The sequence below is a fragment of the Peromyscus maniculatus genome, chromosome 10 (genome assembly GCF_049852395.1).
Source record: "Peromyscus maniculatus bairdii isolate BWxNUB_F1_BW_parent chromosome 10, HU_Pman_BW_mat_3.1, whole genome shotgun sequence".
NCBI classification, from domain to species: domain Eukaryota; kingdom Metazoa; phylum Chordata; class Mammalia; order Rodentia; family Cricetidae; genus Peromyscus; species Peromyscus maniculatus.
Genome location: NC_134861.1, coordinates 7,676,418 through 7,692,045, shown reverse-complemented (window position 1 = coordinate 7,692,045; position 15,628 = coordinate 7,676,418). Strand labels below are relative to the sequence as shown.

At 39.3% G+C, this 15,628-nt stretch overlaps 1 protein-coding gene across 18 annotated transcripts in view; it reads left to right on the top strand.

Annotated features, from left to right (window-relative positions):
• The window catches only part of Hormad2 (HORMA domain containing 2), a 99,886-nt gene that overhangs the window by 30,078 nt on the left and 54,180 nt on the right, over positions 1 to 15,628 (top strand). For 14 of the 18 annotated variants that reach the window (XR_006076404.2, XM_076547029.1, XM_042285723.2 and 11 more), the window contains 3 exons: positions 1,015 to 1,082; positions 4,647 to 4,798; positions 5,315 to 5,568. Coding sequence is in view for 16 of the 18 variants with exons in the window: in XM_076547029.1 (XP_076403144.1) it covers positions 1,015 to 1,082; positions 4,647 to 4,798; positions 5,315 to 5,568 (474 nt within the window). In the remaining 2 variants the exon portion in view is untranslated. The remainder of the gene's footprint in view (positions 1 to 1,014; positions 1,083 to 4,646; positions 4,799 to 5,314; positions 5,569 to 15,628) is intronic. The other 4 variants (XR_013043103.1, XM_042285719.2, XM_076547035.1 and 1 more) reach the window with 1 other exon arrangement.

The following is a 15,628-nucleotide window of genomic DNA, read 5'->3' as shown; positions in this document are numbered from 1 at the left end:
GTGAGGTGCATGCCAGAAGGCAGGCAGATGCTGGAGCAGTGGTTGATAGCAACATCCTGATCTGTAGGCCATAAAGGGGTGGGGGGAGACAGACAGACAGACACTGGGCCTGGGGTCACCAGTGACGCACTTCTTCCAACAAGGTCACACCTCCTAACCCTTCTCATCCTTCCAGATACTTCCACTCCTTCCCTGGTGACTAAGCATTCAGACACATGAGCCTATGAGGGCCATTCTCATACAAACCACCACACTGTCTGTATTCTTAAGGCATATGGGTGATCACGTCCTGGGATCACTGACCTCTTTAAACCTTCAATAGACTCCAGTGAACTTAGAAAAAATTCAAAATCCTTATTACTGTCAACAAAGTTGCACAACACCACCTCTCATTGCCAGCTTTGGCTTCTTTTTGGATTCTAAAAATACATTCCATCTCAGCTAAGAGCTTTCGCATTACTGTTGTGTCTCCCCAAGGCACTGGCCCACAGGTTTGTATGTGACTGGCCCTTCTTGAGGCTCATCTTAAAACATCATATCTTCAGGCAAGTCTTCCTTGATCCCTCTAAATCTAGCTTGTCTCTAGTATGTCCTTCCTACCATAGCATCTGCTTTGTATTGTTCATGGCACCCATTTTATCTGAAATTATCTTTTGTTGTTGTTGTTGACTAGCTAGAATCTTTGTAGTCTGTGGAAAAAGAAGAAATCTTTTCTGCCTTGTTCACCTTCTAGCTCAAAAGAGACATTTGATAAAACATTCATTACATGAATGAATGATTCCTCAACTGGTAAAATTTAATGGAAATATTTGCTGCCTAACTTATTTTTAGCTGAGAGGAGGGAGATTAAGTTATCATTATACCTGGAACTACTATTCCTGGGTAAAGTAGTACTCCGAGACCAACATACAGAGGAAGCATAGGGATAGTCAATGAAATGTTCCTTTTTACAAGGGGAAAGTCCGGTCTTGTTTCAAAATTAACTTCTTTCTCTGTTCTCTTTGGTTTTTCTAGAAAGTGACTGAGATATACCAATTCAAATTCAAATACACAAAAAAGGGAACCACTATGGACTTTGACAGGTAGATTCTAATTGTTTAGTGAACACAAGAAATGTATAGGAGTGAAGTAAATATAAGCTTCTGTGTGGCCAGAGGAAAGTCTTAGATCTTTTTGTCATGTTCTTATAAGCCCTAGAATACCCCACTATTATGAGTAGAAATTATAATAATTGTTTTAATGTCTGAAGTCTATACACTAAGCTGGTAGGAGTTGAGGCAGTGGTGGATGTCATGGCTCTTAAAATTATATTAATAAAGGGGCTGGAGAGATGGCTCAGTGGTTAAGAAAGTACTCTTCCAGAGGCCCTGAGTTTGATTATAAGCACCTACATCATGTAGCTTACAGCTATCTATAACTCCAGCTCTGGGGAATCATGCCTCTGAAGACATCTGCACTCATGTGCACATACCCACATGCAGACACACCTACACATAACTAAAAATAGTAATAAATATTGAAAAACAAACAAGATTTAATTAAAAATATATTAATAAGGCTGTCAACATGATGTTGGGTAAAGAACCCATATGACTGTCTCTGGCTTTTATTCCAGTGGCACTGTTGGGATCAATCTGTCGGCTTTGTTGATCCTTTCCATCTTCAATACAGGCAGATTGAGCCTGAGGGACATGAAACTCCTGGATTATTTGCTTACATATACAAATACTGTCATCTGCTTATCCATACACATACCATTTTCTGTGTGTCACTCTTTGGGAAACTGATATGCACTGTGGGTTTTTTGTTTGTTTGTTTTGTTTTTGTTTTTTGAGACAAGGTTTCTCTGTGTAGTTTTTGGAGTCTGTCCTGGAACTTGCCTACAAACCAGGCTGGCTTTGAATTCACAGAGATCCACCTGCCTCCTGAGTGCGAATTTTTCTTTCTTTCTTTCTTTCTTTCTTTCTTTCTTTCTTTCTTTCTTTCTTTCTTTCTTTCTTTCTTTCTTTCTTTCTTTCTTTCTTTCTTTCTTTCTTCCTTCCTTCCTTCCTTCCTTCCTTCCTTCCTTCCTTCCTTCCTTTCTTTCTTTCTTTCTTTCTTTTCTCTCTCTCTCTCTCTCTCTCTTTTTCTTTCTTTCTTTCTTTTTTTTTTTTTTTTTTTTTTTTTAGTTTTTTGAGACAGGGTTTCTCCGTGTAGTTTTGGTGCCTGTCCTGGATCTTGCTCAGTAGACCAGGCTGGCCTCAAACTCACAGAGATCTGCCTGGGTGTGCCTCCCTAGTGCTGGGATTAAAGTCGTGCACCACTGCCACCCAGTGCTGCACTGTGTTTTCCTATCAAGTCTTAAAATGTGTTTTAGATACAAAACAGGTCAAAGAGCAAAACCAAGGAAGACCCTCATGCACATAGAAATGTGTAACATTCTTCTCCCGAAGCTTTTGGCTTCAAACCAGCCAACAGGCATGGAGAACTAAGGACTGCTGATGAAATAGAATACACGTAGATGAAATGGATATTGTAAAAAGTCTTAGTTAGGTTTCTGTTGCTGTGAAAAGACACCATGACAATGGCTACTCTTATAATTGAAACATTTATTTAATTGGGGTAGCTTGCTTACAGTTTCAGAAGTTCAGTCCATTATCATGATGGGGAGCATTGTAGCATGCAGGCAGACATGGTACTGGAGTAGTATTTGAGAGTCCTTCATCTTGCAGGCAACAGGAAGTTGACTGAGATACTGTGTGGTATCCTGAGCATAGGAAACCTCAGATCCTGCCCCCAAAGTGACACACTTCCTCCAACAAGGCCACACCCACTCCAACAAAGCCATACCTCCTAATAGTGCCACTTCCCTATGAGATGGGGCCAATTACATTTGAACTGCCACAAATACGTCTCTAATTATCCTCTCATTTGTGAGACTGAAGAAAGTACTCAGATATAAGAAGAAAAGTCAGTTCCAGGAAGGAGATTTAAAGTATTAGCCACATTTAACTAGTATTTACATACTATTTTCTTTGAAGCAGCATCTCATGTGCCTCAGACTGACCTTGAACTTAACATATGACAAGGCTGTGCTCTACCAAGCCCAGCTGCAGGTCATGTGTTTCACACTTTCCCCACCCCCACATAAACAGTTGCCCCTACTCTCCAAAACTCCAATATACGTATTCTTGGCAACCAGATTAATCTTTTTTTGTTTGTTTGTTTTAGAGACACATATGTTGAAAGGTTAACATTTAGTAAAGTAAACGGGTAAATATTTCAGATATTAAGGAGGTGAGAAGTTACTATATAGTATAAATTTCTAGAAAAATTGCTTAAATAAGGATCCTGAATATGGTCTTCTGATGTTTCCTGGGGTCCAATGAGCCATATGTCTGTACTCCTTCATTCTGGCTGATTAAAAAATCCTGGTAGACAAAACTTTTAAGTTGTTAGAAATTGATAGAGGAGCTAAAATATCCACTTAATATATGTTTACTTTGTGATTTCTCATGGCCTTTAAAAGTCAGGGAAAGACCTAACTGTTTAATTACTTGGGATGATTTTTTTCATTGCTTAGTGCCAATATGTTCAAGGTACTGCAAATAAGTTACAGTTGTAGCTTGTCCTTGAAGGCACTCAAATCTGAGATGAATTGGGAATAAAATTTGGAGAGAAATGAAAATTTTGAATTAAAAGATAGTTAGCCCAATTCTTTTATTCATTTATTAATTTAGCAAATATTTATTGGGTAGCTAGAGACCAAACCTAGTACTGTGGAGATGAAAGAGTTACCCATTTATAGTCTATATGGGAACAAATAATTCTTCTGAGGGGAAGGTGAAGAGTATAGGGGGGACTTCCTTGAAAAGAAGTGATGCCATATGAACTAGGTAGGTGCTACAGGAGCATTCGAAGAGAAACAGAGCATAGTACACTGAAATGAAGAGCGTTGCAATCCCATTGCAAATGCATGTGGGAGGTGAAAGAATAATTAGTTGTATATACACTGTTCTTTGTATTTGATTGAAAGGTGACGGATATAATAGCAGAGTTTTAAGCAATAAGGTGACATGAATAGACCTTCCTATTGGAAGTATTAATTTATGGAGAATGTCTTACAGTGTAGACAAAAAGAAAGAATGGATGCTTTGGTAATCCATGCAAGAATGAGGAGGGGATTTTTTTTTTGAGAGACAATCATATTGTAGATTATTAGATAATAGTTGAGCTAGTGATTTCATGCTTGGAGAGCTGCAGAAATGTCCATAAGCTTATCTCACAAATGGGCTAACTGACCTAGAATGTGTGCAAATGATTTGACCGAGGTCATTCAGTTGGTTAACAGTACAGCTGATATTAGATGATATTAGATGTTGGTCACCTAATTACAAGTCCATTGTTCTCATTATTATGTGGTTATTTGAAAGCCAAAATTTTTAAATGACCATATTTAAAATGCTTTAGGGGTATTTGTTATTCAGAAATCCTTTGCATATACATTTCAGAAAGTACTATCATTCCTTTAAGTTACCTCTTAAAATTTGTCTACAAAATATCTTCATGTTTAATTTATTAGATGACATAGCCAATAGTTGTATTGTTTTGGAGTATATTGCAAAAACTATATATGATTGAAAAGTGCCACTTTTCTGTGATTATAGTAGTAGTACAAGCTTTGAAAGTGGGACAAACAGTGAAGATATTAAGAAAGCCTGTTCCCTACTGATCCGTCAGTTGTATATACTGATGCAGAACCTTGGACCCCTTCCTAATGATGTTATACTTACCATGAAACTCCATTATTATAATTCAGGTAGGTAGAGACCTTTGGTCAGATTCTTTCTTTGCGTGTGCGTGTGCGTGTGTGTGTGCGTGTGCGTGTGTGTGTTTACTCAGGACAGGGTTTCTCTTTGTAACTGTCCTGGAACTCGCTCTGTAGACCAGGCTGGCCTCGAACTCACAGAGATCCACCTGCCTCTGCAGTGCTGGGATTAAAGGCATGCGCCACCACTGCCCAGCCAAATCCTTTTCTTTCTTTTTTTTTTTTTTATTTTATTTTACAATACCATTCAGTTCTACATAACAGCCACAGATTCCCTTGTTCTCCCCCTTCCTGCCCCTCCCCTTTTCCCCAGCCTACCCCCCATTCCCACCTCCTCCAGGGCAAAGCCTCCCCTGAGGACTGAGATCGACCTTTTTAAGTGCTCAAGTGATGCTGTATATACTTAGAAGGATTTTATAAGCATCTGAAAGATGTTTGTTACTAGATGTGAAGTATTGTCACTTACTCTATTGAAACAATTGCTATACTTTTTTGTCCTTTCTGCAGTGACCCCATATGATTACCAACCCCCTGGTTTTAAAGAGGGCGTGAACTCACATTTCCTACTGTTTGATGGGGAGCCTGTGAGCCTTCGAATGGGTTCAGTCTCCTCTGGCTTTCACAGCATGAAAGTAAAAGTCACAACCGAGGCCACGAGAATGCTTGATGCGGACAACAGTCCCGCTCCGGAGACTGGCACCACTGAGATAGCCCATCAGGGGCTTGACTGTGATGAGGAAGAAGAGGACAGCAGCAACCAAGTAAGGCCAGCTTTTAGTGACCCTTCATTGCTTCCCTCCAACACAGTTGACATTTCAGTGTGTATTCAGGTCATGTCACAGTAACAGAGTCCAGTGGAGCATGCCAGGTATGAAAACGGAAACAAACCTGGCCTCTGACGTCAAGGACTTTTTAGTAAAAAACTACAGTCTTCTAGAAGGAAATGCATGTTGTTAGTCTGCCAATGATAAAATCCCAATGCGCTTTATTTTTATTAAAGTTACTTATATATTTATTTTTTCACATAAAAGTAACATATTTTTAGTGCTTAAAAATATTCTAAGTATCTAATGTGTTCATACTCAATAGAAGTATACATTAAATCGTGATTACTGTAGTAACTGGGCATGAGGGGGTTAGGGAAGCAAAATTTTACATATCAACCTAAGTCAGAGAAAAAAATAAAGAATGAAACCAACTTCCATGACAAGCATTGCAGTTTGATCAGTGGGGAGAGCTGAGGGGTTGGTAGGCTTGCAGCCAGTGGGTCTGATAGAGCTTGGAGCCCTTGACTTTCCTCGATTCTGTAGAGACTTAAAGCTGAGGACTTGGCAGTTGTCTGAATAATAATGTTTGCTGTGTGCTGACATTGTAGTTAAAGGATTCCAAAACAAAAATATTTTCAGGCTGTTTAGCGGGAAGGGATACTATGAAAATAATTCAGGAAGTATTTTAAAATTAGGGTAACTTTTTTTTTTTGCCTTAGAATCCTACTTTAAAAAGATGACTATAGGGGCTGTAGAGATGGCAACAGTTAAGAGCACTGACTGCTCTTCCAGAAGACCCAGGTTCAATTCTTAGCACCCACATGGCAGCTCACAACTGTCTGTAACTCCAGTTCCAGGGGATCTGACACCCTGTTCTGGCCTCTGTGGGTACCAGGCATGCACATGCTGAACAGACATACATGCAGGGGAAACACCAATATACAGAATAGTAATAATATTAATAATTACAGAAAAATTTATGAATGACTATGCTGGGTAGCTTCTAAAAGTACCTTCCAAATATTTAACTCTGTATTGTGTTTAGTATATTTAAAGGGAGGTCCTAATCTCAACTCAATTAATATGACAAATGTTACCAAAGTTTTTTTTTTTTTTTTAATTTTTTCACAGTGTCAGGCATGAAAATAACTAGATTCTGGCGCAATTTTTTCCTTTTGATTCTATGCCAAGGGATATATAGCTAACATGTAAAAGTTAATAATAATAATAACAATAGCAATAACAATAATAGTGGTTAAGAAAAGAATGAGAATGTTTTAGATTTTTAGTTTTAAGAAAAAATTTAGAACTGAGTATGATGGCATACGCCTTTAATTCTAGTACTTGGGAGGCAGAAATAGGAGGATCTCTATGATTTCAAGGTCAGCCTGGTCTACATAGTGAGTCCCATGACAGCCAAAGCTACATAGAGAAACCTTGTCTCGGGCTGGAGAGATGGCTCAGAGGTTAAGAGCACTGACTGCTCTTCCAGAGGTCATGAGTTCAATTCCCAGCAACCACATGGTGGCTCACAACCACCTGTAATGAGATCTGGTGCCCTCTTCTGGTCTGCAAGGACACATGCAGACAGAATATTGTATACATAATAAATAAACCTTAGGAAAAAAAAAAAAAAAAAAAGAAAAAAAAAAAAGAAGTTCTAAAAAAAAAAAAAAAAGAGAAACCTTGTCTCAAAAAAGGCGGGGGGGGGGAGAAGGAAGAAAGAAAATTTTTAAAGGGACTGGAGAAATAGCTCAGTAGTTAAGAGATCATATCATACTGCTCTCCCAGAGGACCTGAGTTTCATTTCTAGCACCCATATTTGGTAGTTTACAGCCACCCATAACTTCAACTTCAGGGGGCATCTGTTACCTCTAGCCTCCATGGGTTTGTGCATATGAGTGCATATCCTTTATATGTGTGTGAATGTGAGTATGAATGTGAATACTTTATAAAGGATACACATAATTATAAATGAATGAATGAATACATAAATAAATTGAAAGGCAAGCATGGATCTACATGCCTCCAAACCTCCAAACCTTAGGGACAAAGGCAGGAATAACAGAAGCTCAAGGCCAGATGTTTGAGGTCAACCTGGGCCATCTGAGACCATGTTTCAGAAAGCCAAAAGGAAAAAAAAAATAAATTAGATTATCTTTTTCTTTTGCCAATAAATGTAAGCAGGACAACCTGACAGGGGAAACTGTGTTTACAAGGATGTGGACTTTGTGGTAAACTTGGTTGATGCCATTCCTCTCTTAGTGATCCAGTTATTTGAGACAATTTAGTAAGTTAAGTCCTACTGACAATTTCCCACTAAATAGAAATATTGTTTTTCTTCTGAGAAGGTATTCACATTCATGCACACATTCACACAATACATGGAACCTTTACCTTAAAACCAACAAAAGTGTTTTTGAGAGAAATTCTCTCTATGTAGTTCTGACAGTTCCTCCTTGTAATTTTACCCTCTATGAGACTAAGTCTATGTAAACATGTATAGAAGTAACCACACTCAAGTACTCTGAGATTTCTATCTTTTGCTTGACTGTCAAAAATGTGATCTCATTATTATGGGTATTTCTTTTATTTCCAGTGCTGTATCCTACTCTTGTTTGTTTGGAGTTTTGTTTTTTATTTTTGTTATTACTGACACAGAATCTCGCTATGTAGCCCCGATTGACCTGGAGCTTGCTCTGTGGACCAGGCTGACCTAGAACTCATGGAAATCTGTCTGTTTTTGCTTCTGTATGCTGGAATTAAGTGTTTGTACCATTACACTGAGATTGGCTGGCCCTTGTTTTTGTTTTTTGAGACATAATCTGTGTTGTCCAAGATAATCTCAGTTTCCTAACTTCAAGTGATCCCTGGGTCTATGGGAACAGCCTCTCACAAACTAGAACCAGAAATAGGTGCCATTAAGCCTGCCTAGTATCCTACTAATTTTTCCCTTTTTGGGGGTGGGGGTGGGGCAAGTCTCTCTTGTCTAGATACTGTATGTAGTCTGGCTGGCCTGGAACTCATAAAGATCCACTTACCTCTGCCTCCTGCGTACTGAAATTAAAGGTGTGTGCTACATTTATATGCATACTTCCTGGTACACATGCAGAAGAATGTCTATAGGGAATATACTAGTTTTAGGCTTTGTCTTAGTCACTGTTCTATGACGTCTCTCTGTGAAGTGACAGCTTATAAAAGAAAACATTTGAGGCCGGGCGTTGGTGGCACACGCCTTTAATCCCAGCATTCAGGAGGCAGAGCCAGGCGGATCTCTGTGAGTTCAAGGCCAGCCTGGGCTACAGAGTGAGATCCAGGAAAGGTGCAAAGCTACACAGAGAAACCCTATCTGGGGAAAAAAAAAACATTTAATTGAGGGTTTACTTAAGAGTTCCTGAAGGTTAGTCCATTATCATCATGGCAGGAAGCATGGTAGCATGCAGACAGACACTGGAACAGTGTCTTGAGAGCTATATCCTGATCCATAGATAGAGAAAAAGTGACTGAGCCTTGAATGGGCTTATGAAACCTCAAAACCTATCCCCAGTGACACACTTCTTCCAACAAGTCCACACTTTTTTTGTTTTTTTGAGACAGGATTTCTCTGTGTAGTTTTAGAGCCTGTCCTGGATCTCGCTCTGTAGCCCAGGCTGGCCTCGAACTCACAGAGATCTGCCTGCCTCTGCCTTCCTAGTGCTGGGATTAAAGGCATGTGCCACACCACTGCCCAGCAAGGGCACACCTTCTAATTTGTCTAATTCTTCTCAAATAATGCCACTCCCTGATGTATAAGCATACAAATATATGAGCCTGTGGGAGTCATTCTTATTCAAACTACCACAGGCTTGCACATTTTGCAACTTCGTTAGAAAGCACAAAATAGTGCTGTACCCATATTTATTGTGCCAGCAGTGGAAGGGAGATCTTGTATTCTTTTTTTTGTTTTTTGTTTTTGTTTTTTTGTTTGTTTGTTTTGAGACAGGGTTTCTCCGTGTAGTTTTGGTGCCTGTCCTGGATCTCATTCTGTAGACAGGCTGGCCTCAAACTCACAGAGATCTGCCTGGCTCTGTCTCCCGAGTGCTGGGATTAAAGGTGTGTGCCACCGACTCCCAGCTGAGATCTCGTATTCTTGCAAATACTTATAATTGTTTGAGTTTATGTTTTCTGTAGTTTGCTTGACATGCTAACACTGCATGATTTTAGTGTATTTTCTTGTTTCTGATGCTTGAGCATCTTTTCATTAGTCACTCTGGCTTTCTGGTGCATTCAGTTATCTTTGTTCATTGATGTAAAAATATTTTGGGGGCTGGAGTGATAGCTTAGTGGCTAACTGGCTCTTCCAGAGTACCTATATTGCATTCCCAGCACCCCTGCCAGGAGGCTCACAACTGCCTGTAACTCTAGCTCCAGAGGGACCCATTTTCTAGCCTTTGAGGGCACTTGTATTCATGTATGCGCGCGCGCGTGCGCGCGCACGCACACACACACACACACACACAAATTTGAAGATAATTAAAAGAAAAAAATCATTCTTTTTTACTTATTTATGTTGTAATAATTTGTCTATGTTTGTGGCTTGTCTTCACATTTTCTTTAACAGGTCTTTTGGGAAAGAAAAACTGTTCATTTAATGTAGTCTAGTCTTCTGATATTCTTAAGAACCCCTTCTCTATTTAAAGTGATTAATAACAATCACACACACACACATATATATATTATTTTGGTTTTTTGAGACAGGGTTTCTCTGTGTAGTTTTGGAGCCTGTCCTGGATCTCACTCTGTAGCCCAGGCTGGCCTTGAACTCACAGAGATCTGCCTGGCTCTGCCTCCTGAGTGCTGGGATTAAAGGCATGCGCTACCACCGCTGGGCATATATCTAGTTTTTAAAAGTTTACATCATTTATAATATGAGATAGATCAGACCCCTTAACAGTTTAAGTATTATATACATGCAAAAAATATGTGTCTCAGTAAATACTCACAAACTGAACAGTTGGGTTGGGACTTGGGTGAGGCAAGCAAGATGCCTAGAAAGGCAGCCATGCTTACCACTAAGCAAAATGCCCAGGGCAAATGGATGCCCTCAAGTACCAAGAGTGAGAGCCTCCTTAAATTATGCTTTCTGGATTCTTGCTGGTCTCACCATGTCTTGGTCCTACTGAATAATCTGATAATAACACCAGTCAGATCAAGGAGTAGGGTACTACCACCTGCTTAGAAACACAGTTTTAACCTCATAGTTACTACTCTAGTTAACAAGAATATTGCCATCCTTTCTCCTCTTAGCATATATTTGTTCATTCTATTGCTGGTATACATTTGGATGTGCTCCAACTTGGGGTCCCTATGACTAGTCCTTCTGAGACTAATGGAAAATATTGCTCAGTTAAATATACACACATTTCTAGTGGGAGTTAGGTTGATTGGAGTGGAACTGCTAGGTCAAAGGGTATGTGTGCAGTTAGCTTTGATAGGTACCGAAAAACAGTTTCCAAAGTGCATATGCCAAGAGTTGCATTGCTTCATACAGCTGTAGCTACTTCACATCTTTGTGAATCATCCACTTTGGCGATTTCCATCATTTTTTTAGGTATATTTCATATGCTGAGTATGTTTCATCTTGTTAGTGATAAGCATTCTGGTGAGTGTGCAGTGGTATGGTGAGTGTGCAGTGGTATGGTGAGTGTGCAGTGGTATGGTGAGTGTGCAGTGGTATGGTGAGTGTGCAGTGGTATGGTGAGTGTGCAGTGGTATGGTGAGTGTGCATTGGTATGGTGAGTGTGCAGTGGTATGGTGAGTGTGCAGTGGTATGGTGAGTGTGCAGTGGTATGGTGAGTGTGCAGTGGTATGGTGAGTGTGCAGTGGTATGCTGTTGTGGTTTTAATGTTCATTTTCCTGCTGAATAGTGAAAATCAGTACAGTTGTCTGACTTACTGATGTGTAGGAATTTTGCAGATACATTCTACATAGAAGTAATTTGCCAAACACGGGTAGTAAATATCTTATTTAACTTTATAAATTTCTTTTTCATTGTTTTGTGGGGATATTTTATGAACAGTTCTTTTTTAAAGGAATATAAAACTATTTTTTGGGCTGGAGAGATGGCTCAGAGGTTAAGAGCACTGGCTGCTCTTCCAGAGGTCTTGAGTTCAGTTCCTAGCAACTACATGGTGGCTCACAACCATCTGTAATGAGATCTGGTGTTCTCTTCTGGCCTGCAGGCAGAATACTGAATGCATAATAAATAAATAAATCTTAAAACAAAAACAAACAAAAAACCTATTTCTTGACCACTGTTCACCATTGTTTACAATAAAGTGCACAATATACAATTGAATGACATTTGATACTATAAAGTTGTTTTCTTGACTTCTGTTGAACCAGTAATCCCAAATACTGAAAAGGAATGAGTCAGGGTAAAGAAAAAATGTGCAGGTCAATAATTTGTATTACCAAAATTTTGAACAGAAGTTCTTAATTTTAAAAGAATCCAATTTGTTAGTCTTTTCAGCTACAGTCAGCAGCTTAGAATACTGCTTAAGAAATGTTTGTTTAGGAGACTTAGACAGGGATCCAGTGCCCTCTTTTGGGCTTTATAGGCACCACCCACACATATATACACAGAAAACAATTGAAATACTTAAAGAAAATAAATACTTGTTTACTCCAGAGTTTACAGAGATACACTATGTCTTTCTCTAAAGCAGAGGGGACCGTAACCACAAGGAAAAAAGTTGTTTGTTTGTTTGTTTTTTTAATTATGGGAGCATGTAGTGTCCTTCCATAGTAGAGTGTGTGCTAAGCACACGTGAGGAACTGGCTTCAGTTTGCCCCAGCACTGGGATGGGGTGGAGGGAAACAGAAATACAAACAACCATGAATATTTGTATATGTACATACACACACATATGAACATACAGGTAGGTGTCTGACCCTTTGCTCAGTCACTTTAATGTTTAGTTTTCACAATTTAGAAATCTATTATGTTTCTTTAGTTTCTTTCTTTTCTATCTGGTGCTATTTATTTGAGTCTCATTTTTTATTATATATACCCCAAATCAGTATTTTTATTAGTCTTTTCAAAAAATCACTTTTTGTTTTGTTTTGGTTTTGAGAAAGGGTTTATGTAGCCCTGGCTATATCCTGAAACTCACTCTGTAGACCACATTGGCCTCAAGCTCAAAGATCTGCCTGCTTCTTCCTCCATAGTGCTGGGGTTAAAGGTGTGAGCCACTACTCACTTGGCTAAAATGTCATGTTTTGATTGTGTTGCTCACATCTGTTGCTTCTGTTTTCTATTTAGCTCAAGGTTTCTTTTGTCTTTGTCTTTTCTGACTTCACATTGATCTGCCCATCAGTGTACAGACCTGTATACCCACAGGTTATTTATATTCCCATCAGTATATAGCACTGCATACCTACAGATTCCTCATGGTTCTACCAATGTACACACCTGCATACCTGTCTTCGTCACTGTTCAGAGACACCATGACCAAGGCAGCTCTTATAAAAAAAGAAAGCCTTTAATTGGAGACTTGCTTACAGTTTCCGCGGCTTAGTCCATTACCATCTGGCCAGGGAGTAGAGTGCCATGCAGGCAGACACTGGGGCAGTAGCCGATATACTCATCTGCAAGCAGAAAGGACTCGGGGCTTGGCATGGGCCTTTGAAACCTCAAAGCCCCCACAGTGACACACTTCCTCCCTAATTCCTCCAATCCTTTCAAATAGTGCCACTCCCCGGTGACTAAGGATTCAAATATATGAACCTATGATGGGGCCATTCTATTCAAACCAGCACAGCACATACAGATCCCTCATAGTACCAGCAGTGTACTTGTGTTCCTTACAGATCTCTCATATTCCTCTTCAAATAAAATTTCAACTTCTGACCAAACATCATTTTCCTCTCGTGCTCCTTATCTGTGGTTCTAATGCTCTTCTGAATAGCCTGCCCAAGAATGCGTCCGACCTCCATTTTCTCCTTGCTCCTCACATCCTTTTGGATAGTGTTTCAGTCTGATCTACTTTGAGATACTGTTCAAACCTGACCCCCCCTCCCCAAACTGTGCTGACTGAGCTGTGTGAGGTTGTCTTGGTGAGTGACACCTACAGATCTTGATGGGTCTCTCTAACATCTAGTCTGTCTTGAAGAGGACCAGAGAGTGAAGGCACCAAAATGGTAATTATTATTTTCAGATACTTCAAGTAGTATTGTTTGTGTAGTTTCAGGGGCATAAAGATACAGTGGATAAAAAATAGCATCTGTGAGCAGAGCAGAGGTAGGGAAGAGGCTGATTTTGGCTCGATAGAACTCTTTGGTTGGATTTGATGCTGAGAACTGAATTCAGGCCCTGTACGTGCTAGGTTTATGTTCTACCACTGATCTTTATCCACAGTCTGAAAGAACCTTTGTTTGTTTGTTTGTTTGTTTGTTTTTGAGACAGGCTTTTTTTGTGTAACAGCTCTGGCTGGTCTGGAATTCACTCTGTAGATCAGGCTGATCTTAAACTCACAGAGATCTGCCTGCCTCTGCCTCCCGAGTGCTAGGATTAAAGGTGTGCATCACTATTGTCTGACTGAAAGAACTTTTTTAAACAATACAATTAACAACATTAAAGTATTTTAAAAATTCAAATCTTTCAATTGTTCTATTGTTCTATCAATACAAAATTTACTTTTGTATGCCCCATCCTTTCCAGTATTTTCCAATGGACAGACTTATTTGTATATTATTTCATTCATGGCATATATAATTTTATTTAGCACTGATGTTGTAAATATGTCCTACCATATCTTTTATATGTGAAGTTTAATGGCTTTGTTGGTTCATTTGGATTTTTTGCTATTTCTCTATTTTTAAGGATTTAGGTTCTCATACTTGAATGTTCTCCATTACTGTATATTTTAAAGCTTGGTTCCCAGGCTGGCATTATTGAGAACTGGTGAAACCTTTTAAGGGGTGGAGCCTAGTAAGAGGTCCGTGGGTCACTGAGGCTTGTCTTTGAAAATTAGTCTCTTTTTTATTCTCTTTTTTGCTTCCTGGTGATGAAGTGAACACTTTGTCCTTGCCACATGCTCCCACTGTGATGTACTGTCTTGTCACAGGCCCAAAGCAGTGGGGCCAAGCAATCAGAGACTAGAGCCTCCAAAGGTGTAGATCAGAATCAGTCATTTCTTAGTGACAGAGAGAGAGGTTAATTCCTGATAATGCTGTTATAAATAGCATTGCAATATATGCCTTTGCAGGTGTGAAAACTCCTTTCCTTATTTTCTGTTGGCTACACAGTGCAGGAGTGAAAATTACATAGTTTAGAATTTTGTATAGCTCGTCAATGAATATCATCAAATCATTTTCAGAAACTTCCACTTTTTCCACCTGAGGGTGGCTTTTTTGATAATGATAACTGCTTGATAAATCTGGATGCCTTGTGAAGGGGAAAGCTCCCTGTTGAGATCTCTGCTTACGTCCCTTAGTGCATGCATAGATTCATAGACACATAGACACATATGCACTCTCTTTTTTTTTCCGTTTGTTTGTTTTTCCAGAGAAGGTTTCTCTGTAACAGCCCTCGCTGCCCTGGAACTCACTCTGTAGACCAGGGTGGCCTTGAACTCACAGAGCTCTGCCTGCCTCTGCCTCCCAAGTGCTGGGATGAAAGGTGTGTGCCACCACTGCCTAGCTGATGATTTCCTTTTCTAATTGACACTTGACTCTTTTGTGCAGTACAGGCAAAAAATATATATAGTTATTTGTGTTATAGATGAAACTATATATCATATGGATATGATTTTATATAATTTCTTTTAATAGGTGAAAGGAAAATATGCGTTTATACTACTTTTGAAAATTGAATTTAAGGGCAGTTTTAGCGTTATTCTTTGTTTTCTTTGGATTATTTGAAATAACAGGGGCTCTTTTTTTCAGGTTAAGGATTTTTTTTTAGTACAGTCATATACATTAATGAAAGATGGACATACATTCTGAGGAAACTCTTGTTAGGTGATTTCACTGTTGTATGAATATCACAGAATGTACTTCAGTAAGCCTAGAT